At 50.6% G+C, this 27,024-nt stretch overlaps 10 protein-coding genes across 10 annotated transcripts, besides 1 other annotated feature; 4 read left to right on the plus strand and 6 right to left on the minus strand.

Annotated features, from left to right (window-relative positions):
• Positions 1-27,024: part of a sequence feature (contig 1.4 576..155056(-1)) that runs on past both edges of the window.
• On the plus strand, positions 1,415-2,016 carry ANIA_00143 (DASH complex subunit DAD3 family protein; the record flags this gene model as incomplete). The annotated part of the gene is made up of 2 exons (XM_652655.2): positions 1,415-1,665; positions 1,744-2,016. The coding sequence occupies exons 1-2, from the start codon at positions 1,492-1,494 to the stop codon at positions 2,014-2,016; spliced, it is 447 nt and encodes a 148-aa protein (XP_657747.1). The 5' UTR covers positions 1,415-1,491.
• ANIA_00142 (mitochondrial 37S ribosomal protein MRPS5) lies at positions 2,198-3,633 on the minus strand (the record flags this gene model as incomplete). The annotated part of the gene is made up of 1 exon (XM_652654.2): positions 2,198-3,633. The coding sequence occupies one exon, from the start codon at positions 3,631-3,633 to the stop codon at positions 2,320-2,322; it is 1,314 nt and encodes a 437-aa protein (XP_657746.1). The 3' UTR covers positions 2,198-2,319.
• ANIA_00141 (tRNA (uracil(54)-C(5))-methyltransferase) lies at positions 3,899-5,627 on the plus strand (the record flags this gene model as incomplete). Its single annotated transcript, XM_652653.2, has 1 exon — positions 3,899-5,627. The coding sequence occupies exon 1, from the start codon at positions 3,900-3,902 to the stop codon at positions 5,625-5,627; it is 1,728 nt and encodes a 575-aa protein (XP_657745.2). The 5' UTR covers position 3,899.
• ANIA_00140 (actin-related protein 3) lies at positions 5,689-7,430 on the minus strand. The gene is made up of 4 exons (XM_050611053.1): positions 7,248-7,430; positions 7,148-7,170; positions 6,721-7,070; positions 5,689-6,650 (listed from the first exon to the last, which is right to left on the minus strand). The coding sequence occupies exons 1-4, from the start codon at positions 7,280-7,282 to the stop codon at positions 5,754-5,756; spliced, it is 1,305 nt and encodes a 434-aa protein (XP_050469321.1). The 5' UTR covers positions 7,283-7,430; the 3' UTR covers positions 5,689-5,753.
• ANIA_00139 (protein ahrA) lies at positions 8,249-9,989 on the plus strand (the record flags this gene model as incomplete). Its single annotated transcript, XM_652651.1, has 5 exons — positions 8,249-8,358; positions 8,429-8,628; positions 8,679-9,653; positions 9,707-9,816; positions 9,873-9,989. The coding sequence occupies 5 exons, from the start codon at positions 8,249-8,251 to the stop codon at positions 9,987-9,989; spliced, it is 1,512 nt and encodes a 503-aa protein (XP_657743.1).
• On the minus strand, positions 10,799-12,040 carry ANIA_00138 (TFIIH/NER complex subunit TFB4; the record flags this gene model as incomplete). Its single annotated transcript, XM_050611054.1, has 2 exons — positions 10,799-11,931; positions 11,995-12,040. The coding sequence occupies 2 exons, from the start codon at positions 12,038-12,040 to the stop codon at positions 10,799-10,801; spliced, it is 1,179 nt and encodes a 392-aa protein (XP_050469322.1).
• ANIA_00137 (glycerophosphocholine phosphodiesterase) lies at positions 12,488-16,516 on the minus strand. The gene is made up of 4 exons (XM_652649.2): positions 16,277-16,516; positions 13,377-16,214; positions 12,919-13,319; positions 12,488-12,867 (listed from the first exon to the last, which is right to left on the minus strand). The coding sequence occupies exons 1-4, from the start codon at positions 16,410-16,412 to the stop codon at positions 12,625-12,627; spliced, it is 3,618 nt and encodes a 1,205-aa protein (XP_657741.1). The 5' UTR covers positions 16,413-16,516; the 3' UTR covers positions 12,488-12,624.
• Positions 17,147-17,750, plus strand: ANIA_00136 (uncharacterized protein; the record flags this gene model as incomplete). Its single annotated transcript, XM_652648.1, has 3 exons — positions 17,147-17,227; positions 17,282-17,307; positions 17,510-17,750. The coding sequence occupies 3 exons, from the start codon at positions 17,147-17,149 to the stop codon at positions 17,748-17,750; spliced, it is 348 nt and encodes a 115-aa protein (XP_657740.1).
• ANIA_00135 (uncharacterized protein) lies at positions 19,320-22,477 on the minus strand. The gene is made up of 2 exons (XM_652647.2): positions 22,160-22,477; positions 19,320-22,045 (listed from the first exon to the last, which is right to left on the minus strand). The coding sequence occupies exons 1-2, from the start codon at positions 22,238-22,240 to the stop codon at positions 19,628-19,630; spliced, it is 2,499 nt and encodes an 832-aa protein (XP_657739.1). The 5' UTR covers positions 22,241-22,477; the 3' UTR covers positions 19,320-19,627.
• On the minus strand, positions 23,710-26,914 carry ANIA_00134 (protein arginine N-methyltransferase). The gene is made up of 4 exons (XM_652646.2): positions 26,550-26,914; positions 25,875-26,496; positions 24,318-25,813; positions 23,710-24,264 (listed from the first exon to the last, which is right to left on the minus strand). The coding sequence occupies exons 1-4, from the start codon at positions 26,652-26,654 to the stop codon at positions 23,932-23,934; spliced, it is 2,556 nt and encodes an 851-aa protein (XP_657738.1). The 5' UTR covers positions 26,655-26,914; the 3' UTR covers positions 23,710-23,931.

Below are 27,024 nucleotides of genomic sequence, written 5' to 3' on the forward strand. Positions count from 1 at the left end.
ATCATCTATCTCAATCACAAAACCGCATTTCTACCCAACTATCCTACCTATTTCTTCCTATTTCTGGGTTGTCCATTCCATGAGCATCGCACTTCTCGGGAAGATTGAGCGAGCTTTTGGTGTAGCTTTAAAAAAGGCCGCCCACTTCTTCCTAGTCACTCTCTCCCAGGGATCGATTGGGCTTTTGAATTGGGTTAGTCTTAGGCAGTACAAACTTTATCATTGTGTATCGTCTTCAATAACCAGGCGTCAACGCCTACTGGACACAAGCAGTCAACAGTTTCTCGGGAGTCGGACGCCAACCCCAGTGAAAATCTTTGATTGCAGGGAGATCGAGCATAATAATAAGAGAGCGTCTAATGACGGCAGTCTTTGTATCAGTGGCAGCGAGTCTAGCTATCCGACAGTGACGACGGTCGTTCATTTGGTGAGTATGAGCCCAGCGATTACGTTGACTATACCTGTTCCGAAGGCGAAGTCTGCGGCGATACGGATTGATAAGACGAACTCAGAAAAGGACATTTGCAAGGGCACTAGAGAAAGCAGGACATTGCAAAGCTTAAGATGTTTGCCTTAAAGTTCCAACACAGCTATAAGATGTCAATTCGTTATACCCTACTAAAACACGATCCGGGCAAAAAGTAGGACTCAAAAGATCGCAGGCAACTGTCGGAGTTAGGGCTCACGCTGCTGTTCTACGAGATAAACAATTTAGATATGTGTACCTCACTAAGACCATTCATAGCTTGTGTGAGCAGTTCGACCAAGTTGATTGACTGGATGAGCAAGGGCTTGTAAAGTTGGAGAGCAGCTGGCGACTGGGGTCTAGGGCTTTGCATATAGCATCATTGGGAGGACATACTACCAAGTAACTAGCTTGGATCCAGCTACAATTTTCTGCTTGGATATATTCTAGATCAGGAGATGATCTTATCGGAGAACTTAGATTTGCGGGTACCAGCTTAAATCACTTGAATCGCTCTGGCTAATAGCCAAGGCATAGCTTTCTCGTTCTGGTCAAAACTACAGGCTCTCTGAAGATCGTGCTAGCTGCTCGTCAAACATCAATATTACGGGATTTAAAAAGGCTGTCTAGCCCTCTGGGTACTATTGTTACAAAGATTGCAAGATTATTGGTAATGATATCCAAAATGTCTGGAACCTAGTTTGTGCAGCTGGATTGGTTTCCAGGGATGCTAAGAAATATAGTTTAGCAACATAAGTACTTCAGGCACTCACGTAATATCTGTCCTGGGAGGCCAGAATAGTCAGAGTCCAGATGCAGACTACACATTCACAAAGTCTAGTATACCTAGTCCTTGTTCCCGGCTATACCCAGTATCAGTCAGAGCCTGTTGGCTGATAGCAAGCGGACGCGTTGAACCTTCCCCACCAAACCACAACCACATAACCACAACCACATAACCACAGCAAAACAACCTCAATTCCAAAGCCAGCTAGCTCACTTCCTCACTCGAACAACAACGCGATATGTCAGAAACAACTCCGATCCCTTCTCGAAGCACAACGCCCCCAATCGAGCCGCCCCTGGACACCGTCTCCAGCACAGAAAACGCTTTCCTTCGGCCCTCCCACCCGCTTGTCTCTGATCTGGAACAGGAAGTCCTTGACGAGTATGCTCGGTTACTTGGCAATGTGAATAAGGTACGTTTGGCACCCTACCTAATTCTCGCCTCTTTATGTTCTGCAATCAGTGGCTAATATTGTTGCGTGTGCGTATAGCTCTCTGCCAAACTTGCCGAGCTCGCGGACTCCCCGACCACAATCACACTCGACGGACTGAGACAATTAGAGCGAAAGACGGCGACTGTATATACGCTGCTTAAGGCGAGTGTATACAGTATCCTGTTGCAGGAGCAGATTGTCAACGAAGGGGAGTGGCAGCAGCAACAACAGCAGCAGGATGAGGGGCAGGAGTATGCTACGGGGACTATGAATGCGGGAGAGGAGGGGATCTATATGGGGGAGGGGGACATGAGCTATCAGCAGTACTAACCAACGCAAACGGTTGAGCTGGGGGTTGGGCGTTTCTTGGAATGGTTCTACATAGATATTGATCAGGTTGTTCTGGGTCTGTTTTTTCAGTCTAGCTTTGGTTATACCCCTTCGGCGGTGTTTATGAAATGCTTCAAATTCGACACAAAATGGATGGGACTTAATTTATCGATTCCTAGTACAGATACATTGGTAAATTGTTGAAAATCAGGTATTATATACATCGTCAGGACGTAACCAGAAACCTCGAACTGGAAACCAGACAATGCGCCCGCAGCATAATCGTACAATAATAGCAGTAATCTAGTACTGGAGTTGACGTGGCCGGTCTTCTCTTCCCGAGTAGTAGACCTTGCGCACATCAACCAGCTTCTTGCCTCGGGCACGGGCAATCTCCTCCGGGTCGCGCTGGCTCATCAAGGCTTCGTATGCGGCTTTCACCGTGTTCATCGGGTTTCTGGCTCGCTCGACACGAGCCGCAATGTCGCTGATACCGGCTGCTCGGCACATCTCGTAAATCAAGCTCTGGCAGCGGAGTCCGAAACCTAGATTGGCCTTGTTAGCTTCGCTGAGCGGAAATGTAGTATTGAAAAAATTACCGGGAGGACGGGTCATCAGTTTCAGCTCAACGGCGCCCACTTTGCCCTTCACATCGCCAAAGATCGTGCGGTTCTCGTACCGGGGGACAGGTTTCATGTTTCTAATAGCACGGTATAGCGATTGGACTCTCGCATCCGTGGCTTCCTGTGACTTTCCTTCGCCAATACCAAGGAGACCGTTTCCATTACCGGCGACAGTTAGGATATATGTGCTGTTCACTTTACCGAGACGAGTCTGGTTTGTGACTTGTTTCACGACAAGAGCCTTCGTCCTGAGGGACGAGATGTCAGATAAACTGTACCCGGTGTTCTTCATGAGGACTTTCAACGCCTCACTCGGTTCTTCGTCCTTCTTGGCAATATTGCTCCGCCTCGCGTCGTAGTACTTGTGAGGCTTTTTACTGGGCCCATCAAGGGTCTCACCAGGCTGGAACAGGTCCGGCACGAGAGAACTGTTCGGGTTCAACTCATTCTCCTCCTTCCCAATTGTCATACGGTTCGTCTCCGCAAAGCGCACCCAGTCTGAGATTGAAGCATCTTCCGGCATCTCAGCGATGAACTTGGCAAAGTCGTCCACGAAGTCGTCTTCAGTTTTGAGAGTTGCATTGTAATCGCTGTTGCTTTCGGGGGCGCGGACGTGCTTATCAACGCCGGGTTCGATTACCGAAAAGTCATCGAGATAAGTGAGCTTCATCGGGTCTTTGCGAATCCTGAACTGCTCTGCCATATCCTTTGGGTCAATGGCCGCCTCACCAGCTTCAATCGCGGCGAGTTGCTCGGGCGTGTAATGCTTCTTCAGGTAGGCCTTTTCCTCCTCTGTGTATGGCTTGAAATCATCCGGCTTCATCTCTTGCGAGAGCTGTTTAAGATTCACGCCATTTTCAACGGGCTTTTTGCTGGGTTTGTCGGTAAATTGCGTGGCGGACAATTGGAATTGACGACGAGGCACGCGAGGGCTGTTTGCAGCGGCGCGTGAGAAGCTGCAGAACAGACACCTGGCGGGACGGGCGAAACTCATATTGACGAGTCAGCTCCGCGGCCCTCTGAGGTCCAGGGCTCCAGAGGTAGTATCGAAGGGTGTGGAGTGTGGAGGACGGGGGGTGAATCGGAGGATGGTGGAGGACAAGTTGAGGCCGGCAGACGGAGAGAAAATCTCAGCTCAGCATCCAAGCTGGCCAATCAAAGCTCGTCCTTTTTTGCTTGGGATGGATTTCCGCCCATTCTCGACTTCCTCTTCTTCATTTTTGATGCTGCTTTTCTTCTCCATAATTTAGGAATATACACATGTTTCGCTTTCTGCGACTACCTGTTCGTTGCAAATTTCAATACTGCTCCTCTCGTCCCTCTCCGGTCCAGCTGCTTGCTTCCGCAAAATCGAGCCCAATTTCTCTGCAGCAGCGGAATGCGCATATTCCCCCGATAATGGAGGCACCGAAACAAAACCACCGAAACGCCCCCAAGCGGCAGAAGAGGAACCCGGCCAAGCAGCGAAAGGAGAAGTCAAACGAGTTTGACGAAGTCCTACAAGCCGACGTTGACAGACTACTGAAAAGCAAGCGAGACGGCAGCCCAGCCGCTGCCACTCCCCCGCAGCCTACGCTCCCAGAACCCTTTACAGAGATCGAAGTGACAGTCGCCGAAATATCCTCGACGGGTGATGGGCTGGCGTTGTCCGAAAATGGTGACCATGTCTATGTCGTCCCCTTCACTGTTCCCGGTGACAAGGCCCTTGTGAAGGTCGTGCGGCACGTCAATGCCCTATCCTACAGCGTGACGGACTTTATCAAGGTCATTGAGCCCGGTCCGCAACGGCGAGACGACGCAATTGGATGCAAATACTTTGGCAAATGCTCGGGTTGTCAGCTGCAGATGCTGTCTTATGCGGACCAGCTGGCGCATAAGAAGCGCATCGTGGAGAAGGCGTACGCCAACTTCTCCGGCCTTATTCCGGAACTGATTCCTGCCATTGGGGATACTTTCCCATCTCCCCTGCAATACGGGTACAGAACTAAGCTCACACCGCACTTTCCACCTCCAAAACGCAATGACGCCGGAGAGCCCCAAGTACCGCCTATTGGCTTCACATACAAGAACCAGCGCCGACACCTAGATATCGAAGACTGTCCCCTTGGCACAGACATCATTCGAGCAGGGCTCAAAAGCGAGAGGAAGAAGGTAGCGGAAAATTTGCAGCAGTACAAGAAGGGCGCTACGATCTTACTGCGCGAAACAACTTCCCGCACACCCAAGAGCTCGACAGACACCGACCCTACCTCCGCCACAAAACCCACCGTAATCACCTACGAAAACAAGAACAAGCCACACCAAGAATCAGGCGACGTCATCACCCTGGATCGGCCGAACTATAGCGAAGAGAAACGGTGCGTGACAGATCAAAACGCCACCTCGGTTGAGTACATCGACGATTACCTCTTCACCAATAAAGCCGGTGCCTTCTTCCAGAACAACAACTCGATCCTTTCCGGATTCACAGAGTACATCCGCGAACATGCCCTTACTCCAACCTCCGACAAATCTGGTACCCCCATTAAATACCTCCTGGACGCCTACTCCGGCTCCGGTCTCTTCACGATAACGCTCTCTCCGCTATTCAAATCGAGCCTGGGCGTTGATGTGGCCGGTGACTCTATTGTATCGGCGCGCGAAAATGCGCGTGCAAATAACTTGCCTAATACGGGATTTGCCGCTGCTGATGCTGCGGTGCTCTTCAAAGACGTGCCCTACCCGCCCGATCAAACGTTACTAGTTATTGATCCGCCGCGCAAGGGATGCAGCGAAGATTTCCTGAGGCAGTTGCTGGCGTACGGACCGAGGAGGGTTGTGTATGTCAGCTGTAATGTACACACGCAGGCGAGAGATGTGGCGGTTATGGTGCAAGGGGATGAGAAGACAGGTGTCAGGTATAATATTGAAAGTATTCGTGGATTTGATTTCTTTCCGCAGACGGGGCATGTGGAGGGCGTTGCCGTGTTGAATAAGGTTGTCGTGTAGGGCGCTATGAAGAGGTGCCAGCGGCGTTCGGGTATAAAAGTCTCATTTCGCAGGATATGTACTCTGACGAGAATTTTATTGCTAGATACTATAGACAGGATAATGCGCAAAAAGACAGCTCTTAAATTAGGTGCCAGGGCCACCAAGAAGGGCGAATCTCCGGACAATGCTGGGACCGATTTCATCGTACTCGGCCTTGGTATGGCAGTAGCTGCGGAATTCTGGAGTCTGACCCAGCAGACTGCCGCCAAACCATGGACCGTGCCTCTGTCTCTTATGCGTCACAACAGCAACGTCCAGACCGCCACTCCGTGCTCCTCCGCTGCGGGCTTCCGAAGCGCGAATACGCGCATCGACCAAGTGTCGAATATCGCGTTGCAGACGTCGGCCGAAATCCTTGTAAAGAGTGGAACCACCAGAAAGCACAATGTTCTTGTAGAGACCCCTTCGGACGTCGATTGGAGAAGACTGGATAACTCCATCGACAACAACGGGGAGCGGAGTCAAAAAGTCGGAGGAGTAGATTTCGGGATTAAAAAAAATCTCGGGTGCAAGGAACCGCTCGTATCCAACGTCAATGGTCACGCTACGGCCGTTGGGCGAAGTCACAGTGTGCTTTAGGAATCGATCTGGTTCCCGGTCATATCGCGCAAACTCCTTAACAATGTCAGGGGACACATAACAGTATTCCTCTTTCACCCTCTCCGCCGTCTTTAGGCTGCTATCAGGCTCGCCTCGGTCACGAAGCAAGCTTTGTACAAAGTAGGTAATGTCTCGACCGGCAATCGGAATGCTCTTGATGGAAGATCCGATGACGTAGCCTTCTGCGACAGGAATAACGTGAGTGACACCATCACCAGAGTCAATGACTGTTCCAGTAAGCGATCGATCGGTGACTTTAGAGGACGTCCAAGAAGCAGCCAACGCGAGCACGGCTTGGACAGCAATGTATAGACCGGCGCAGTTGAACGACTCAAACATGATTTCGGCGGTGCTCTCACGGTTCTCCGGCGGGTTCATCGGCTGTTGGCGAGTTATTAATCGGTGATTGTTCAAGCACTTGTTCGAAGGCAGGATAGGTTTCAGAACATACAGGCTCAGTAAGTAAAAAGTAGTGGTCCTCCGGCTCGACGCGCAGGTACTTGAAGATCGAGTTCGACCAGAATCGCTCCATATGATCCCAATTCTCAATCTGTCCATGACGGATGGGGTAGTTGATGCCGTACCCAGGACCACTGGCAGCCGCAAGAGCTTCGTCACCGATAAAGAAGTCTAGGTCCTCTGTACCGCGCTTTGCAGACAGATGTCCACCTCCGCCAGAGGACAAGAATGAAGGTTTGTTGGCAACAGCGGGCCGCGAACCGCCTCCGGTACTTCCAGCACCAGCCTTTGTAGCAATTGCAGTTGGGAAGACGAAAGAGGGCGAGTCGTTACCGGCGAAACCTGTAGGCTGTCAGCTCGTCCGGGTTCAAGGGTCCCAATGCGGGGGTATGTTGGACTGGGGTAGCTGAGCTATCTACCTAGCTTGGAATAACCAGTCCCGCTACAAGACGAGAGCATACGATCAGTCACAGTTCACCATTCGTTAAAAGCTTCAATATCTCGTTGGATATGACATACTTGTCCATGACAACGGCCGGGGTTTGGTTCGCCATGGCGAATGGTTGGGGCGCACACTCTCCCCCTGGCTACCAATTCGTAAGAAGACCGTCGCTCAGTAGGTCTGGATGGGAAGGCAGGCCTGGGAATTATTTGCACAAATAGAGAATAAGAAGGACAGTAAGACAGGGCAGAGGAGCAAGGAGGGGGCTCAGGCTGGAGGTATGGAGGTGGGCAGGCAGGCGGATTAGTAGAGCAGGCGGTGGCCCCAATACGTAATGTTACAAGTATCCACGTGATGGTATTGTCAGCCACTGTCGTCCACAAGCCACATCCACGACAGCAACTGTGGCTGGAGGTATCGCAGAAGAATCTATAGCAAGCGGCCTGAAGCTCTCTATAACACCGCGTTGAGGACGTTGCGATTGCTGTGAACTGAATGTGAAAGGACGAAGGTTAATGTGTACTAGATTTCCAGTGGCTCTTCATGTCGATTCGAGTTGAGCACCGTGCTTGTTCTCTGAAGAGGCAGCTGCCCTCTCACTCATAGAGTCTGGGTAAAGGAAGGCACTCGCAGTCAACAGCTCAATGTCGTCAACGCGGACTGGTAGCTCCCTGACCACTTTACCTCTGCATGATCAGGCTCCCTAATACAAATCTCGTTGCACGTTATCATTTCCTAGTTCGCATCCTTTGGTTCCTCTCTTCATTCTTACTCTGCCTTAAGGAGTGCAGCCTGCTTTCATACTCTACAGCAAATAGCTCTCGGAAGCGAGGCCTCATCTTATTCATACTCGTCCTTTGAGCCTATTCTTCATTCTCCCTGATTTCCTCTGCACAATTGTGTTGAAGGTATTCCTAGCGCGGAGCCAGCAGCCTACTCACTGTACCCATAAATTCACTCGCATCAGTTCTATTAGTCGTCAGCGGTGCAATGCCCCAGTGACAACTCGGCATCTCCAGCTTTGTTTCTCTTTGTCTTGAAACTATACCCTTTTGCCCAGCAGACAAGCCAGCCCACAATGAATCGCTCAAAAAAAGGAGGAAAATATGTCTCGGCCATCTTCATCCACGCCGGCGCCGGTTATCACCGTCGCGATTTCGAGAAACCACATTTGAAGGTGTGCGAAGGGTGAGTGTCTGCTTCTTTCATGGTCTACCCATTGTACATACGTCTCACTGCAGGCGCTGATGTCGAACAGTGCGGCTAAGATGGCAATGGGCATACTCCTCAACGGTGGCTCAGCGGTCGACGCCGTTGAAATCGCGATTATGTACCTTGAGGATGCCGAAATAACCAACGCCGGCTACGGTAGTAACACGACTATTGAGGGGACCGTTGAATGTGATGCTACTGTGGTCGACCACCTTGGCCGGAGCGGCGCTGTTGGTGCCGTCGCGCGTAAGTCCTACCTGCTGACGTTGAAGGTATCGGGCTAATGACATGCATAGAGGTGAAGAATCCTATCTCGCTCGCGCGCGCGATCCTTGAAGCGTCAAAAGAGCCTCTGACATTACATCGCGTGCCTCCGAACTTTCTTGTGGGACCCGGTGCTACGGACTATGCGTATGAACTAGGGCTTGTAGTCCTCCCCCACGATGGGCTGATATCAACTCCAGCAAGACAGAGGTGGTTGCAATGGCAAAGGGAGCTCAAAGAAGCTGATAGCCGACAAAGGGCTCGGTCACAAGGCTCGAACGAAATCGACAATGCCTATTACCGTCGTGCAGTTAGGGGTCATCCGACTCAGTTGCCCGCGAGCCCTTCCAGCACACAATCAACATCAACAAGCTCCGTTAGCCCTCATGTGGACTCGAATCACGCTAGTGCAATAAATACATCAAGCGGCATGCAGTTAGCATCAGACAACCAGGCCCCAACTGGCATAAAAAAGGCTAAAAGTGACACCTCAAGCGGTGGCATGTCTCCAATTCGATCGAGCCTCAATTCGTTTAGAAATACAATCTTGCAGCCTAATCCGCTGAGGGCCGGCATGCACGCAGGGCAGATGGATGTCGATTCATCGTCTCTTCCATCCCATGGCCGCGATGGATCACACTCCGACTTTTTCGGCTGCACAGAGGATCGTGTCAGTGATACCGTGGGCGCTATAGCTGTGGACAGCTTTGGGCACATCGCAGCAGGTTCTTCCTCTGGTGGGATTGGAATGAAGCACAAGGGTAGAATCGGTCCTGCGGCTCTTAACGGAATTGGCACCAGTGTCATCCCCGTCGACCCGAATGACCCTGAGAAGACCTGCGTTGCGAGTGTCACTTCGGGCACTGGGGAGCACATCGCTACCACCTTAGCCGCAAGCACCTGTGCTTCGCGGGTCTATTATAGTCATCGAAAACGTTCCGACGGTACCTTTGAAGAAGTACTCGAGGACGAAGCCATGGGAGCAATGATCGCAGCAGATTTTATGGGTAATCAGACTTGTGTCCTTTATTTTTCGAATGCTAAATTTTATGTTTTTTAGGCCATCCGGGTGTAAAAGCCAGCCATTGTGAGGGCTCTGTTGGGATCATGACTGTCAAGCGGACGGTAGACGGGATATATCTATACTTCGCACACAACACCGACTCTTTCGTACGTCTTTGACTTTCTATGTTACCATGGCCCTTCCTGACTGTAGTGACTCTTAGGTCCTGGCAAATATGAGCAGCGAAGATAAGAAACCGGCTTCTGTCATGTCTCGAAGTAATGGGAACGGAAGCATCGCGCAAGGTGGAAAGGCCTTCCGGGTTAAGAAACTTGCATGAACCCAGGGACAAAAGTCTTTGACGCATTCAGGACATGTCATCGATCCTAGATCCTAGACACCGCTAGCCTATCTTACGTTTGCCTGGACCTTCTCCTAAACGACCTATTCTTGTGAATACCCATGTCTTTCTGATAGCGGTTTGCATCTGTGGTCCCTACAAATGCTTGTACTCATTTGTACAATGCTCTGCTGTTGCTGCTATATTATAATTCGTCGCTTGGCGCCTTTGCATATGTTTCATTGAGACATGCTAGTTGTGATTCGGTTTTGCTGTGTATGCTGAGCCAAATTATTTATATTGTTCATCTGATCCAGATTTCATCATACATTATTCCATCAGTGGCACGGCTATAAATGTAGGGTGACTGAACATCGGCGTTATATTTGCACTTGATCAGCTGTCCAGACCAAAATTCTGGTTTCAAGTTCTCATATATTCAATAACTCGTAGACCAATCCTTGATGCGGTATACCAGGTCTTGCCGTCATCGTCATAAGCCAGTAATGGTCCGTCTTATACTGAGCTCCCAACAGATTGGGTGCTATATGTGCCAACCCTCCAGGCGTTGGTTTGTGGAGGTCACCCAGAGTATAGTATAGTATTCGTTTGCAATTGCTGATCTCGAGTGAGTCGTCTCCAATTAGGTATATTAAAGGATTATTCCAGTTTGTGAGTGGAACCTCGCCCCCCGCCCCCTCCCTTTTTTCCTTTTCCATTCGGAAGCCTTTAAGCTGCAACTTCCATGATGATAACTCGGAGTATCACTGGGAGCCCAAAAAAATAGTCACCTTCGACGCCAGGATGAATCAAGGCCCCGGCGTCGGTGTCGGCGTAGGCGTAGCAGAGACCCCATTTGGTCTAATCTTCTTCTTCTTCTTTTTCCTTACCACAACCGCCGGCTTCGCGCCGTAGTCACCCGTATCCAGATGCGTGCCGCAAGTCAAGCAATCGCCGTTCTCCGGTGGTTCACAGAAGATACTCAGGCAGATCGAGCAAACGAATCCTATATCCACAACGCGTCTATGGCAAAAACACGCGGCGCGGAAGTCTACATCTACTCGTGTCGGAAGGATTAGGTGTTTGCGAGACCGTTGGTCCGGGAGGAATGCCATCATTAGATACTGCAGTAAACCGCGGGGTTCGGAAAGGGACATGTAGATTCCCTTTGTTGCATCGGAGGCTTGTTGTAGGAAGACGGCGTCGCCACTGAGTTTGCAGACATCGATGGGGATGTGCAGGCGTTGGCAGGCGAAGATGCCGTTCATGATTGGGATGTATTGGTGCGCGGAGCCGGTCGCGCTACTGACGGAGATGATGAGGATACGAGACTGTAGACCCTCGGCGGCACCGTCGTTTGTCGCCGTTGTGGTTGTGGAGCGTCGGGCTATCATGGACGTTGTGCTTGTATCTGGGTCACCAGAGCGCGAGAAGGAGGAGGCATCGCCGCCTCCGTGAGCTTCAGCCCAGGCAATTGTGCGACGGTTGATGTGGCTAAGAGCTAAAGTAAGTGCGCCGGCCATCATTGTTGAGGCGCCACTGTCTAGGTCATCACGGTTGGTGGAGTCTACCAGGTGTCGGAGATTGGATGTCACTTGCTCCTCGACGATTCGAAACGGGCGGTATTTGTTTACTTGGCTGGGTTTACCGCTACCACCACCGGTGCTCATATGGTTATTATTGCTCATTGTAACGTCGCCGTCTGAGTCTGCGGATGTCGTTGGTGAGTTTGGGGACGGATAGAGCCATGCGGCTTTGTGAGTGTGGGAGGCGACAACGGCGACTTCGTTTGCGTAGTTACAGGCGAGATGGGCGTTGAGGAAGACGAGAATGTTGGCGAGCGCGGTTGAGAAGGGAAGCTGATTCTTCTCATTTTGCTCAAGTAACGCCCAAGCATGAGGATTTGTGTCAATGATGACTGTTAGTAGGGACGGTGCAGGGTCTAGAGTCAATTCGTCATCAGAGAACGTTCGTGAGGTTGTAGGTTGCGGGAAGTGGTTCTAACCATGCGCACTCGTCCCATAGTGCTCGGTCGCATCTACGGCGTTCATATTCGCAGATCAGACGACTCCAAGGGAGAATAGGCAGTGTAGCTGAAGCCGGTGAGGAGATTCGCGTGTACCTGGTATGGCGCAGCTGTGGTTGTTGTTTCAATTGAGAGAGACGAACATCATGGACGGTTGCCAGCAGAATCTCCCCAATAGGCAGATCCAAGATTTTTTTCTGTTATTTGGCAATCGAACTACACTGACCCCTCTTGAAAAAGAATATGGGGATAATGAAGCTCCTGCACCCTCAGTAGTTGATCGTCGGAGTTACCTAAAAGCTCCGGACTTAGTTCAAAAAAGTGGCATGCGCGCACGTGATTTCGCACTATTTACACTCAACAGCACTAGCCATGGAGTGTAGTAGCCCAGTAAATAGTACAAAGCCAGGCATAATTTGTTGTAAGGGTTAAGAAAACGGATAGTTTATGCATACAAACGAGCAGATCTTTGAACTAAATACTCGCTGAGATTAATATAGGATATGAATGATGATGTATCTAAACAGATCATGGTGACACGATGTATATCTAAATTTCAACTGAACACACTGAACACGCGACGCTTTGAAGATTAACGCAGAACTTCTTTCAGAGCGAAGCAGCGTCAGACTTGACTTGGAGATAGTTGTCTTTTACCTCTGTATTATTATTCAGAACCGGAATCCTGTGAGCATCCTTGAGAGCGGCATTGATAGTCGGTTGGCTAAGTGGACTAGCGTGTGGAGTAGGTCCTGGTGTGAAACTGTTTTTGCCTTCATGCTCGGTGAGACCTTTCCGGATGGCTAAGACAGAGTCGACGATTACCGCATCGATTCCTTCGGCGGCTTGGAGCTAAAATGATGTTAGAGAGGTCCAGAAGCCACGGTGTGCTCAGAAGCTTACCTTGACCTTGTGAGGATCGTTGTTGGATGTGCCATAGGATACGCAGACGAGACCGGACTCTTTAACAACGCGGATGAGACGCGGGCAGAGCACAAGGCATTCTGCCTGCGTCACCACGCCGAGCAAATTCCATCGAGAGGCGAAACGGATCGCCTCTTGTAAACTGCTAGCTCGGATATCTCCAATAGGGCTGGATCCGGAATCTGTCAGGAAAAGGACGGGAATTGACGGCTGCTTGAAGGACAAAAGCAAGCAAATATCAGGGTTGAAGCTCGAGAAGATCATGTTCCGGCCCTGGCCCAACGTATATACCTTCTCGAGGACAGTGTCGACGAAGGAATTCAGCTCAACAGCATATGTATCCATCTCCTCCTCTTCACTCTCGTAGAGCATGGGATATTCTTCAGCCTTTGATTAGCGGCCGAACCATAAATATACCTGGAAATGGATAGACTTACTCAACTCCATGTTGAACCCAACGTTCTGAGGCAGTTTCTTGAACAGCTCTTCCAGAGTAGCAAAAGGGGCTTGAATATGATTGCCTCTGCTATTTCCTTTGAACCCCTTTTTCTTGAAATCGCGGGTATGCTTAATTCTTTCGTTGAGTTCAGAAATATCGCTCTCTGTACCGCCCACAGACATTGATCTATGGCGAGGAGGCAAGGGAGGGGTCTTGCTTCGTTCAGTACCTCCGATGGCAATCTGGCCAGGAGACCCAGGTGTTCGAGTCGTGCCTCGCTCGCCGAGTTGGAGGAACTGTTCGAGCGTCAAGGTGTGAACAGGAGCGTCAATACCTGTTTCGCTGACGAGGAAATCATGGTAAATGACTGGAACGTGATCCTTTGTGAGCTGAATATCAAATTCAACGTATGAAGCGCCCAGGTTCGCAGCTGCGATGAAGGACTGTATGGTATTCTCGCCAAGTTGCAATGAATTTCGAGTAGCAAAATTCTTGCCCAAGCCGCGATGTCCGATGACCATTGTTGACGACATACTCCTCCAGTAGGTCTGCTCCCTGTTGATGGACATGTTCGGGTGCTTGAAAGGTGTAATGACCAGGAAGTTGAATGTAATGGAACCGATCACTTCCAAGGTATTAGCAGCAACGATAGGTACAGTAGAGTCGCCTTGAAGGTTAGTACGGTGCGATCCCACACTCGGCCTCACGCTGGACAGCAAGGCAACACCTCGCCCCACTATTTGGTCCTTCGAGCCTGAGTACGTAGGAACAAGGTCGAATAGCAGCCTAACCTTAGTTGGGTCTGCTGCATGGAATACAATTGGTTCAGTTGAGATGTTCTCTTGCACAGGAAGATCGATGATTTCGGGTTCTCCGTGCGCCCCATTCGCAGAGACGACGATAGACAGAGCAGTGTCCAGCTGAGTAGCGTGAGCGTTCTCCATAGGAATACGGTCAAGGTTCACGGCGTGGACGTGCTTTCGAGTGTCCATGGTGCCCAAACTGACTAGGATCATGGCCTCGTCGGTGAGATACCGATGTCCAAATGACTTAACAGGTTCAGGATTCCGGGAGGGAGAACTCCCTGCAGCGCTCCCTCCGTTCGATTTTTTCTCCATCAGCGATGATTGAGGCTGTGACGACAAGGGACCCGAAGTAGTAGAACCAGAGGCAGTGGGAACAGTCAAAGCAGGTTCTTCGGAAAGCTCAGGTTCAGGAGTCACCTTCGCAAGACATCTGGCCACGTCAAGATGTCCACGCAGGGCCGCGTGTTCCTTTGCAGTCCAGCCAGATGAATCCAACCTTTCAAGGTCGGCACCAGCTTCAATTAGGGCCTCGACAACACTTAATGAGCCATCAACGCAGGCGATGAAAAGCGGGGTCCAAGAGTAAGTGCTTTCAGCAAGTTCGGTGTCTGCTTTCTGAACATCGTTACCCTTGAGCAGAATGCGGGCGCACTTTTCATGGTCAAAGCGAGCCGCAACGTGCAACGCGGTTTCACCTTGTTGGTCCTGATAGTTGATATCAACCTTAGCGTCAACAAGTAGCTGAACAATATCTATGAAATTAGCCTTGACGGCCAGTGCGAGTACTGCACTTGACCTCGAAACGTGCTTTCGAATCTCCGCTTTGTCTTGGATCTGCCCTTTCCAGTTCTCGGCTTTGAGTAGGGCCTGGGTAGTCAGAGGGTGACCACCAACAACGCTGAGATGAAGCGGCGCCCAACCGTCGTTGTCCTGCCAGCGCGGCCCATCAATTCCCTCGCTGACATCGAACATATTCCAGGCTTGCAGGTGTTCAATGATTACTTCACAGACAACCCTGAAACCATACTGCGCAGCATAGTGCAATGGCGTGCGACCAGAAATATCCTTCGAAAGCAGAGACTCGCGTTGGTCTGGTCGCAGGTGGTCTAGCAAATACTCCAGAACCGAGACCGCAGGGTCAGACCGAGTCAAGTGCTGCACATGATCCGACTCCTTCGCAAATGAACGAGGGGGCTGAAGTGTCGGAAGGGCGGCAGGAGTAATGTAGTTTGGGGTATCCATGGGGAAATCCAAGACCATTGACGCCGACTGCTCAGAGTCAGTGGTGGTCTGGGCGCGACCAATCGCAATCACTAAACGATGGATACAGTTGCGTTTATTAATATCGTCTTCTTCCTCAAGGGAGCCAGAACGGCCAATAACGGCCGAAATGCATGCTTTGGAGCGATAATGAATGGCCCGCTGAAGAAGGCTTCGAAGGACCTTTGGAAAGACGTTCTCACCCGCTTCGTCCGCAACCGTCTTCAAATCTTCTAGCAGCTCCAGAACAACATGAGTATCGTCCTTGCGCAACGCGTCGTCAATGGTAAGAAGAGTGTTTGCCGGCAGGTTCAGGTTGGGACGGGAGGGGCCCCTTTTGAGGGAAAGTGAAGAGTGTGTTGAACTGGCATCATCAAAAGTCTTCTGGTCACCAAGGGCGGATAACCAGTCATTGATTTTCTTCAATGCTTCCGTAACCCGCGTGTTCGAGGCAAATGGCAGAGGCTCCACCTTTGTTTCAAGGTATTTCTGCTGCGCCTGCGCTCCCACCTTCTTATCCAGCTTCTTGGTAATCTTGTTGAACCCACGACGGTTGACTTCGCCATACCATTGCAGCTTGCGAAATTGTCCGCGCAGCTCGAGCAATGCGGCTAGGAGATCCTCCACATCGTCCGAATCCAGATGACTCCCATCCAAGTTATGTGCGTAGCGGTCCGATAGAAGTTTCAGACGACGAGAGAAATCGGCATACTTCTTGTTGTAAAAGTGGTCAACGTCCTCGAGATTCCGGTCGAGGGAGTAGAAGAAGCCTAGAGCGCGAGGGTTAGGAGGGCCGCCGGGCGGTCCAGAAGACGCAACAAAGGTGGCTCACCGGCAAGATCTGCCTCGTGACCTGCCCTCACACGGTCCGCCAGGGATTTGATGAGTTTCTTCAACGCCTTATACCGGATGTAAGAGGAGCTCCATTCCGGCACCACGTTCCTGGGCAAATTGCGTCCAAATTTCATGGCTGTGGGAGTATTTCAAATCCTGCAGTGAATCCAGAAAGTCGGCACAAAATACACAAATCCTATAAATCTCCTGAAAATAAATGGGCAACGGACGCCTTTTCCTTTTTGGGGATTTTGGTTTTTTTTTTGTGGGCGCTGAAATCTGCAACGCGGCGCAACAGCTCGCTCAGACAACGGAAACGCGACGGAGGATTAACAGATAGAGAAGTGACGGGTAGAAGAGAGAAGAAAAGAGAGCTTTGAAGACAAGGCCGCCATGTGTCAGTTCCCAGCAAGAACCAGAATAGAGATTGTATGTTGGGAGACGGGAGACCTGGGGAGCCCTCCGTCGGATATAGAGTGAGAAGCCTCGGAGGGAAACGAACGTGTCGGTACAAGGGGCAAGGCGGGCGGAAGAAAGCAGCTAGTGACGATGAACAATGGTCAGCACGTGGAAGCTGGCGAGAGAAAGAAGCAACAGAGATTTGAAGACAAAAAGGATGCGGTCAACGCGCCGAGGATCAGAACCACCGGATCACCGATCAACGGCGCCTTGTGGAGCGGTGAATTTGGCTAGAATCGCATTTTGACAAGTAAGCGTCGCCATGCTGAGCACTAGCCTTGATGAGTGGCGAGACGGGGCTCAACGGTGGATGAATTCGAAGATTAGCCATGGTCCAGGGATGGCCGCCGAAGGTCGGTTCCCCAGGCTGTACTGCTAGGCGTGGCCGCCAAACCAGCTTTGATTTGCCATGGCTTCCCAGGAACAGCCCTCCCAGCACATCCAGGGCGATGCACGGAACAGGACGGAGTGCTTAGGAGGCACTCTTAAGGTACGCAGATTAAACAAAAAACTCGAAACACAACTCGGAATAGAAATTGGACAGAACTGGGAACTTGAAACAGCTAATATGTACGTACCTTACCAGACACTCGGAGTCTGCGAGTCTCGGTTCAGCTACCTCCAGGGTAAATAGTGAAAATATCGACTCGTAGGTCCCAATTATAATGAAATTGATCGTAGATAAGACGCTGAGATGCTCTGATGGAAAGTCGCGGCAATAGGACAAGGGATGAGAGTAGAGGACGAATCGCCTTGCTCCTAGTTCTTATAGCTATCTGATATCTGTAGACCGCTCGACGTACTTTTTCGTCATCGCTCTGGCCGCGTCCCAACTGCCAATCGCCCCTCGTGGAGACGCTATGAGCTCAGATGACCTGGACCAGGTCCAAACGTGGGGGAGAAAGCTCAACGATTGGGAACTGCCGTGGAGAAAGCTACCGGGAATGACCTCAGATAGTTGCAGCTCCCTTTACCAACTCTGTACTAGCCGGAAGAATGAGTCCCACGGCTAGGTGGAGGTGTGATGTCGAACACTGCACCAAACATGCCGTTTGTGCTGAAGGAGAATGTATCCTCAGCGATAGCGGATCTCTGCGCTACGCAGAAATGTTGGCGGGAATTTTCATAAATGCGGGAGGTGATCAGTATAGCAATGTCCAAGTAGAGTTGCTACTGATATCTCTATCAGGAGGAAAAAGCTTAGGTACACACGCCTTCCCCCAACCAGCGAAAAAGAACATGAGAGATAACCACCCTCCTCAATAAGACCGATGTGACTGCACTGCTCTCCAGAGTCAGCCACTTGCGCAACGGTGCGCCTTGTTCTTTATCCAACAATTTCAGTGACACCCTGCGAATCGTTCCTTTGTCATGAGGGGGATGCGCTTTACACCGAATTCCAGTTCGAGTATGGAAGCGCCTGGCTTGCTTGTGAAGAAGCGACGAGTCATGCCACGTCCCCGCCTCCAGCCTTACAGTGATAGGTACACCATGCGCAGCGAGAACGCTACACTTTAGCTTCTTGGGTAGTATGGGGAGTAAGACGGAACCCCGTCCCCAAGAGATTTGAATTTGACCTCAACGAAGCAACGGTGCCACGCATATTCTCTAAGAGAATATGCCGGGCAAGTCCTGGCACTGGTCTCTGGTCTTTGCAACCCCAGAACAGAACATAGACTTCAAGACAAGTTAGTGGACTATATATCGAACTGGGAACCCTCCTATGCATTCGATCTCAGGCAGGCCAGATCATCCGTGACCAGCGCCAGGCATAGATATATTATTCCATTGCGAACAGATGCAGCCCCTTGACCCTTGAGCAGTCAATATAGTTTCTGCGCAAGAAATGCAATAACACTAGATCCACCAGACGGAGCGCATTTTGCGCTTCATGGCCCTGAACGTATCTTTAGTATATTGCCCCCTTACAGACTCCATTCTACCTGCTATCCCTTATTCAAAGCCAAACCAAAGCTGGCACGAGGCATTCAAAAAAAAAGGAAAAAAAAAAAAAAATAAACATAGTTCGCATTCTAAGGCACATTACCGGTACCTAATCGACCACTTTCATACCAATGATAACTTAATTACGGCCATGATCCACTGGGAATGAACACTTCAGCTGCACCAGTAGCATTGGTAGCCCGCTTATACTCGGGTCCCTGTCGTAGATTCGATTAATAGGTCAGTTATCCTTAAGGATAGAACTTACTTTGTGCGTAATTGCAGCAGAAGAGGCAGTTTGACCTTGCGGATATAGTAAGGAAGGCACTCTGTCAGTGAACTATGAAGTAGAGGTAGATGGTATTCGCACATGTGTATGGCCCAATGTCTAAAGGAACAATGAATGTACAGCTTAGTGTACAGGCGAGGCTGATAATGATGTTAATATGCAGTCTCTAGACCAGAAGGTGTCGACGCAAGCGACAGGGTTCAATCCCAGGCGCGCGTGGGATATCTGTCCTTCAGACTTCGCATTCCATAATATGAAATGGTCATTCCCATATTGGCACCTGTGTTGGGCAACCGCTACGCCATGTAACCTTAAGCCGCTCGTATGTGGAAGAGACATTGATCTGGAGTTGTAACCGGCGAACCGCTCTAACAATTTGGGCGTCTAGTCAACATTGAGTAATCATATGTAAGAATTATAAGAGATGATGTAAGCTCAAGAACGCCTTCAACAAACCCGTGCCAAACGCGCCGTAGCAACACAACCATAAACAATCCACTGCTGTATCAATGACTCCGAAAATTAAGGTGAGGAAAACAAAGCAAAAGCAACAGAGAAGTGAAAAGTAAGAGGTCTATGAAAGGTAAAATACGGTACTGGGTTCATCACGACATCAAGAAAGGCTTAAACTCGAGTGTTAAATGCTGCCGCCGCCTATCACTCCACCAGGGGCTTTAATGCCTCAACGCCAATCTGGAGGATCAACTGGTTCCGCGTCTTCTTCAGCATGTTGCTTAGAATCTCGACGCCTTTGGCTTGTTTCACGGCTTCTATGGCGCGACGCCTATTGTCGCCAGAGGCGGCACAAGTCAGATTGCGTACGCAGGTGATTCCGCGGTGGATAAGGCCATCGTCTTCTTCCTGGCAAAGGTTGAGCAAGAGCTCAACACCGCGCGGTCGATTGAGTACCCCAGCAATGACAGGATCAAACTCTGTCAGCATAGCTAAAGCACCGCCAGCAGCCTGTCGCGTGGTAAGGTCATCGGTATCTGTGAGAGCGAGCAAGATATGTAGACGTTGGGCAGCTCGCTTGGTGCCGTCGGCCATTTTGATGACCCCGGATTCGCAGGCCATCAGGTTACAAACCAACTCGCAAGCGGCTCGCTGAATTAAAGGGTTCTTGGAAAGGAGTAATTCTTCCACTTGCGGCCAAGCATGACGGACGATAGCCTCTGCAGCCGCTGAATCAGGATGAGAAGCTAGATTCGTGAGTGCAAGGAGGCTTTCAAACACCGGCAACATGTCCAGTGGCTGTTCTGCTGTTACACTGGTGACTTCGGGAGAAGCGAGAAGCGCGACCAAGGGTCGTATAGCCGAAGTAACATGGGGATAGCCCGAGAGCGGAAAGACATGCGAGGGGTTGACGGAGATAAGAATACGTGCGAGCGCGTGCGACGCGTTCAGGATGTTGGTGTTGCTTGAGTTAGAGTTGACGGCAAGACCGAGTAATAGCTTGGCCGCACCTTGCTGTGCTAGGGTACCGCGTGACTTGGGATTACGCGAGAGAGAGAGAAGTATACGGCTGATAAGCTCATGATTTGAGCGGGCGGTATTCCTGCCGCAGGCCACCAAGAGAGGAACCACTCCTGCATCAACTACAGCGGCACAACGAGCTATGACATGCTTGTCATCCTCGAGGACACTCGGACCATTCTGCGCGGCTTTGGCGTTTGCTTCAGCGTAAGATTTGAGCTGAGACATTTTCTTTTGCTCCTCAGATAAGTTGGGAAGGAACTGCGTAAGATTCAAGATAATCATCAGACCCCCGTAAAGAATCGATGTCTCGTTAGACTTCTCCTGTAGGACTTTGATCAATCCTCGCAAAAAACTCTGATCTGCTGCGAGTTGTTCCTTAACCTCCGGTTTGACCGAAGAGTAAGCTAAGCCTTCGATCGCGTTCGAGATATGCTCAGTCTCTTGTCGAGACATCAATCCCTTGAATCGGTCAACAAGCTCAGAAACATTGCCGTCGTGGCTCTGAGCCTTACCATTAGAAGCTGTACCATTGCTGTCCTTCGCAGAAGCTCGCAGCTTTGCCAGGATGACTGCCGCCAGCTCGGAGCTCTCGTCACTGCCGTTCGTGAGAATATGAGAAAGCCAGTCAGAGAGACTCTTAGAAATGGCGTCGCGACTGGTGCTGCTGATACATGCAGCATTGAGGAGCTCTAGAATCGCTTTTTCCATCCTGCGGCTTTTCGCATCCCTCGCAGTGAGGGGTTTCAAAGAGGCCATGAAGGCTTCAGAGAGAAAGAGCTCGGCCGCAACATCGGGGGCAATGGGGAAGATGACGGCTGTGGCGGAAAACGCAACGGTAAGGTCGTCAACACGGTTCTTCCTTAGCTTGGCTGAAATGATTTGCGAAAACTGCTTCTGTCCAAATTCCTTGGCAGACTCCAGGTACTTGACGGTGGCCAAAGTAGCCTGGCTTCTCCACTCCAGGGGAAGTCGGTGATCCAAGGACGTTATAACCACATCAAGGCTCTCATCATCCATTAGATCTCGCAACTGGTCAGCCTCAACAGCCAAAAGACGAGCAATACCCTTGAGCGATCGCCCGTCCAGATCATGGCCCGATTCCATAAGCTTGGCGATAAAGAGCTGGAAGAGCTCTCGCTCACAATGCAGGCGTGCTTCCTCCGAAGGCCAGACTGCATGATCCAAAACTACAGTATCAAGACACACCGCGGCTCCATCGCCCCGGTCGTAAAGGTCATCGAAAAATGTGGTGACCGACACTTGAAGCTGGCTGGAGAAATACTGGCGAACACTGGCATTCTGGCGAACGAGACCCGCGATAATATCATCCTGGAGCGGAGACAACGCCTGCGCCTGGTATGAAAGCAGCAGTTTCACACACTCCAGCGCTACATTCTCCGGCGGGACAAGACCGTCGGTCCGAAGATAGCGGGCGGCGTCTTTTCCAGCTTTTTCGTTTTTCTGGATAGCATAACTGCGGCACAGTTCGAGTAAGTGATGGCTGTTTCCGTCTTCATTCTGAATCTTCAGGAAAGCTTCCTTGACAGTAGCATTATCGGGCGCGAGCGCGAGGGCTTCTCGGAGATTTCGGACAGCGGCCTATATTACATCACGGAATGCGTCAGCCACCACGCACGGGACATATCAAGGGCACCCAGCATCAGCCCCGTTGAGCGACCCTGGCAGGGATGCAAATGTGAACTTGTCGCGTACCTCATGGTGCCCGGAATCTCTCAACTCGACAGCCTCTCGTGAAAGGTGTACGGCGCGTTCCTCGCCTGTGGCGTGGACCATTTCAGCACGAGAGCGGGCGAAACGCGTAGGTACCTGGTTGAAACTCGGTGTCCAGGGATAGGCACTCCGTTAAGTCGAAAGATTCGTACAGTTGGATGTTGTTGAGGTTCTCGTTGGGAGGCGAATGTGGATGGTCGCGGAGGGGAGGGGTGGAAGAAGATAGATTAACCCACGCACTCCGAGACAGTGGATAAATAACGGAAGACAGCAGTCATGGAGAGAAAGACGAAGATCTTGCTGCAAGTAAGCTGACTTGAAGGCAGAGCAGCGCCAACAAGGGAGGATGATTGATTATTATCTGGGAAGAGGGGACTGAGAGATGCTGCGTAGATGCTGTCCGTCCGTGGTCTTCGTCTGGAACCGCCGCGGGTACTTTTATTTTTTTTTTTTTTATTCTTCTTCTTTCTGCAGTCACCCAAATCTAATCGATCTTCAGAGGATACAGCTAAACCCAGATCTCATCTTATTTTCCTTCAAACACGGGCTTCAACTCCAGTAATAAAGTAATAAAGTCCTTTGCGGACAAATTGACCGAGCGGCAAACAGGGTTAAGATAGCCCTGTACTCCATACGATGACCGAATCGTGTGGCTTTCTTTGCCCTCCGTAGACCGGCACTTCTAGTGACTCCAGTGTCTTAGTGTCTTCGGTCGTTAGCTCCAGGTTTCCATCAGATAACGATTTTTACAGATCGAATCGAATCACGCGCAGCGTAGTGCATCGGTCTGGGTTACCCTGTCCAGTAAATTCCAACCGATACCTGAAACTGTGCCTGATATTTATCATTCACAGGTTATGCTATCCCATTATGCTGGCGAAACCCATTCCGGGCAGTCGCCACAGTCCTGGCACCGATAGCGAGGGCCCCTCAGCCTGCAGCTAAACCAACCACAGCAGGGTCCCGTATCACGTTGCTTTTCCAGTGCTGCCGGTTGAAGTCACTTTGCAAGAGACCCAAGATTCCAAGACTCTTGATGCTTCATAGTCTGAGGGTCAAGTCGCACTATCACGCCCCGTTCTCGCAGTTTCGGCTCTAATGATCTGCAAGGAGGGCCCAGTTCTACACTCGGCGACCCCTTATTCAAGGCTCGAGCGATCAATCGTCGGCAGGGGACAGATTCAGCGGTGACAAGGACTTTTTGCACGGAGGATTGCACGGAGGATGCCGACCGCCATGGAGGACACTAGATGAGATTGCAAGACTGCTAGATTGCATACGGAACGGCAGCCGGCTGGAAGTCCGCTCTGTCACGTCACCTGACCTCCTTGTTGCACAATAGCATCCCGCTGATAGAAGACTCGTATAGTCTTTACTCCAGATTCCCAGACACCAGAAACTGCTAGAACACCGGTCCTTCTCCCCCCACTTAGGCAGGAATGTGCGTTATACCCGCATGTGCATGGGCTACCATAGTCCAACCCAGCTGCATGATTTTTTTTTTTCGCTCTTGAGCCCTGAGGCCTGAAACAAGCAGGTTCTATGTTATGACTACTGACGACCACAAATTGCCAAGGCTGCGTTATCATTCTTGATATCACAAACTCGCTTGGCGGCTAGCCTTTTGCTTCGCCAAGGAATTGTTGTCACCACCAGCCTCCCCCCCCGCAAATCCGAATCCTTGCAGCCTCACTCACAGCAGCCATTTAGCTACCGCTCCGGGTTCCGGAACGAGTTAAAGCAGACTTTCTCCGCTACATAAGACACCCATCCTTAATGCTTGAGTGTAGATCACTCATCCCCACCCTCACTCGTCTTGGGCCGCGTGCTTTCTTCTGTGCCAACCTACTGTAGCTATCCGCTGTGATGTCCTTGTTGTGAGCGCTATCCGCGCTAGCGGAAATAGTCCTGGCCCCGCTCATCACAGGGGCGATGCGTTCTGACGCTGGCGCTGATGCTGATGCTGGTTCTGAGCCACCCTCCAAAGCGAAAACTTCCACCATCCACTCGTACCACACTTTTCGGTCATCGGTCTGTCGGTACATTGTCGCGACAATTTCGCCATTGTCGGGGACATTTAGAGGTGTCTAGGCACTAGTTAGATATCGACACCTTTTCAGCCTCATCCAGGGCGCCTTACCTTGAGCGGAAAGTAGATCGGGAACCAACTGATCATGTTCGCGCTCTTGCTGTCCATAGTGACCGGGTTGGTGGACAGTTCCACATCGCGGTACAGGACTGTTTCGAAGTAGCCTGCAAGGCCGTGGCAAACTCCACGATTTGGGACCGGGAACGTTAAACGAGTCCGGCGCACATTGTGTGCATTGGATATCATCGACGTTGAAGCCGGCTGAGGAGGTATATCTCGATTAGGATGGGAGAAAGACCAGGCTGTTTGGACAAATGGTGTAGTTGGTTCATATGGAACTGTCGCAACTGAAGACCTAGCGGGGTTACCTGCGCTGGCGTCGGATTGGTTAGTAGAAAGGTAGTCTATAGCATGTAACATGACCACATAAGGCGTTTCAGGTGCTGCAGGGTTTGTGATTGACTGGTTCGTGACATCCGCATGGAGTTTTGGCGCTGAGATAGGCGTGAGATGTGCCGTGTAAGATGCTGGGATTGAGATGCCGTGTACTGGATTCAGCAGATGGTTGACGCCGTCTAGACATTCGGGCGAGAGTTCATTGTCCCCGAAAGAACCTAGAAGCTCAGAAACAACAATATCGATTTTGGAGTCCTCAAACTCAATAGCGTCCAGGCTAGGGGAATCTGCAGTTTTTTGGTTAGGGTCAGGAGTGTAGAGAAATTGGCCTTCAATACCCAGAGACTGTCCGACGGGTTCTGTCGACAAGGTGGTGCTTTTCCGTACGCGCGGTCCTTTCCAAGCACGCATATCGGAGTGCACAAGGCTGGCCTTTCCGCCCCATAGATTCTCGTTGTGACGCTGGAGAAGGACAAATGCATTTGGGTTCTTCTCCACAACCCACAAGTCAATCTCAACACCCGACTGAGCGCTTGCTTTGAGAGCCCTAGTCACCAAAGGACCTCTTCCGGCACCAACTACTGCAACGACCACACGGCCATCCGGGTTTGACGTGGGCTTTTTTTGTTCTACCCAATCGCTTAAAGCCTTCGCGATCGCGCGCTCATACCATTCGTATTTGATAGGGTCCTTCTCAAAGACTTCGTATGTGATACTTTCCAGATTGACAGTTAAGGGCTGCAGTGGCGCTTGCAGGTAGTCTTGGTAGCCAGTGCCGAATCTCTCAATGGCAGTTCGGGGAGGCTGACGTGATTGAAGATTTCTCATGTATGACAGATGCGGAGTAGGGTCATGATGCTTTTTGATTGAAGCCGCAGCCTGTGCAAGACTAGGGTATTCAGAGCCAGGGAGACTGGACGCATTGTCCGTCTCTACACCTGGTATAGGTCCAACATCGCAAAGCAAGATCCATGGAGCGGTGCGGAGACGCATGAACCTGGAAATCAGTGCCTGGTGAGCTTTACTTAGGACTGGATATCCTTTCTGATTTTTGATGAACGTGTTCGAGTCGATGGTAAACAAGTGGACTGGCTCAGAATGCCATCTTGACTGAACAGCCATCGGTGGAAGGTGCTTCGGTAAAGAGAGAGCTAGCAGGTATCTTAGCCACGATTATCAGAATCGAAGAAAGGTCAGATATTATTTTCTTACCTACGAAAAGCCTGGAGTGGTATTTACAAGTTCTTCTAATAGCATCCCAGGCATCCCAAGTACCAAAAAGGTCTATCTTTGGCTGCTCTATTTCGGTGTCAAAAAATTCCTCCCGAGCAAGAGGTGCAAGGTCACCCATCTCGTCTAATTCGAGATCCTGATTGTCGACCATGTCTAACCAGATATGAAACTGGATGTATGGGCCGAGACTAAGTGCATCTTGAATCGCCCGTGCATAGTACATCACTCCATCCGAATGCATTCCTTTATGATGCAACTTTGGTCCTGGAATCAAAAGATAGCCAATGCCACAGAAGGCGGCATAGGCTACTTCGAGCATAAAAACTTGGCGTGACAGGTCTGCGATTAGTGGGTCGGGAGAACACAGGTCGATCCATGAACTCGTTACTCCCACCAACTGCGACATTGCCTCATTCGGGGTCAAATGAGTATCTGCCGGTCCTAGCTGCGGCATAACGAGAGGTCGTATGTTCTCAGTGGTCATCAGAGTCCCAGAATCACTATGAGACACAGCCTGTATATTCGATAAGTGTGAAGAAAGAAGACTGAGCACACGCGACTGGAAGTGTGGGGTTGTAATTGGAGTAGTGAGCATGTCATACTAAAGAGAAGTCAGTAGTCAGACTAGAGTCAACACAAAGAGGTTGTACTCACATTACTTTCATGCGCCAGTTGCACCACTTCTGAGGTAATTGGAATGGTGCGCTTGCTTTCATGCTGTCCGATGCAAAAACTCGGAGCCACGCTTTCAGATTCCATACTGACACCTGATATAAAACGGAAGAAGACAAAATGTGATCAAAAGCGACCAAGACTGTCGTGTATATTGACTCTGGAAGAGATTCCTGCCTATATCAAACCGGCTGTAACTAGGAAGTTCACTCTGGAGTTATAGTCTCAAATTCAGTGATATCACCACCGGAATGTGAGAGAAAGTCAAAAATTTTGGGAGCGTCACAAATGGCGGGTCTCCCACGCCTATTGAACAAACAAGCAGATAGTCACTTCGAGCGAAATCGTCGAGTCCTGTAAATATGTAAATATTGGCAAGCTCCTTGTTCTTTTCAGCGGGGTTGGCAGAACTGCTGAGGCGGTGAGGCTTCGAGCAGTAAGTCGGGCGGTGTATGGC

The sequence above is a fragment of the Aspergillus nidulans genome, chromosome VIII (assembly GCF_000011425.1).
Source record: "Aspergillus nidulans FGSC A4 chromosome VIII".
In the NCBI taxonomy this organism is placed as follows: Eukaryota; Fungi; Ascomycota; class Eurotiomycetes; order Eurotiales; family Aspergillaceae; genus Aspergillus; species Aspergillus nidulans.

Bases quoted from the DNA above. Each gene is read 5' to 3' on its own strand.
- ANIA_00134 (XM_652646.2), bottom strand. From the start codon at position 26,654: ATGGAATCTGAAAGCGTGGCTCCGAGTTTTTGCATCGGACAGCATGAA. The intron at 26,497-26,549 runs GTGAGTACAACC...ACTTCTCTTTAG, and splicing joins AACTGGCGCATGAAAGTAAT to TATGACATGCTCACTACTCC. The intron at 24,265-24,317 runs GTAAGGCGCCCT...ACTAGTGCCTAG, and splicing joins CGATCTACTTTCCGCTCAAG to ACACCTCTAAATGTCCCCGA.
- ANIA_00140 (XM_050611053.1), bottom strand. From the start codon at position 7,282: ATGGCGAACCAAACCCCGGCCGTTGTCATGGACAA. The intron at 7,071-7,147 runs GTAGATAGCTCA...GACAGCCTACAG, and splicing joins GACTGGTTATTCCAAGCTAG to GTTTCGCCGGTAACGACTCG. The intron at 6,651-6,720 runs GTATGTTCTGAA...ACTCGCCAACAG, and splicing joins ACTTTTTACTTACTGAGCCT to CCGATGAACCCGCCGGAGAA.
- ANIA_00137 (XM_652649.2), bottom strand. From the start codon at position 16,412: ATGAAATTTGGACGCAATTTGCCCAGGAACGTGGTGCCGGAATGGAGC. The intron at 13,320-13,376 runs GTAAGTCTATCC...CAAAGGCTGAAG, and splicing joins TGGGTTCAACATGGAGTTGA to AATATCCCATGCTCTACGAG. The intron at 12,868-12,918 runs GTAAGCTTCTGA...ACATCATTTTAG, and splicing joins ACGATCCTCACAAGGTCAAG to CTCCAAGCCGCCGAAGGAAT.
- ANIA_00135 (XM_652647.2), bottom strand. From the start codon at position 22,240: ATGGTCCACGCCACAGGCGAGGAACGCGCCGTACACCTTTCACGAGAG. The intron at 22,046-22,159 runs GTACGCGACAAG...GATGTAATATAG, and splicing joins GAGATTCCGGGCACCATGAG to GCCGCTGTCCGAAATCTCCG.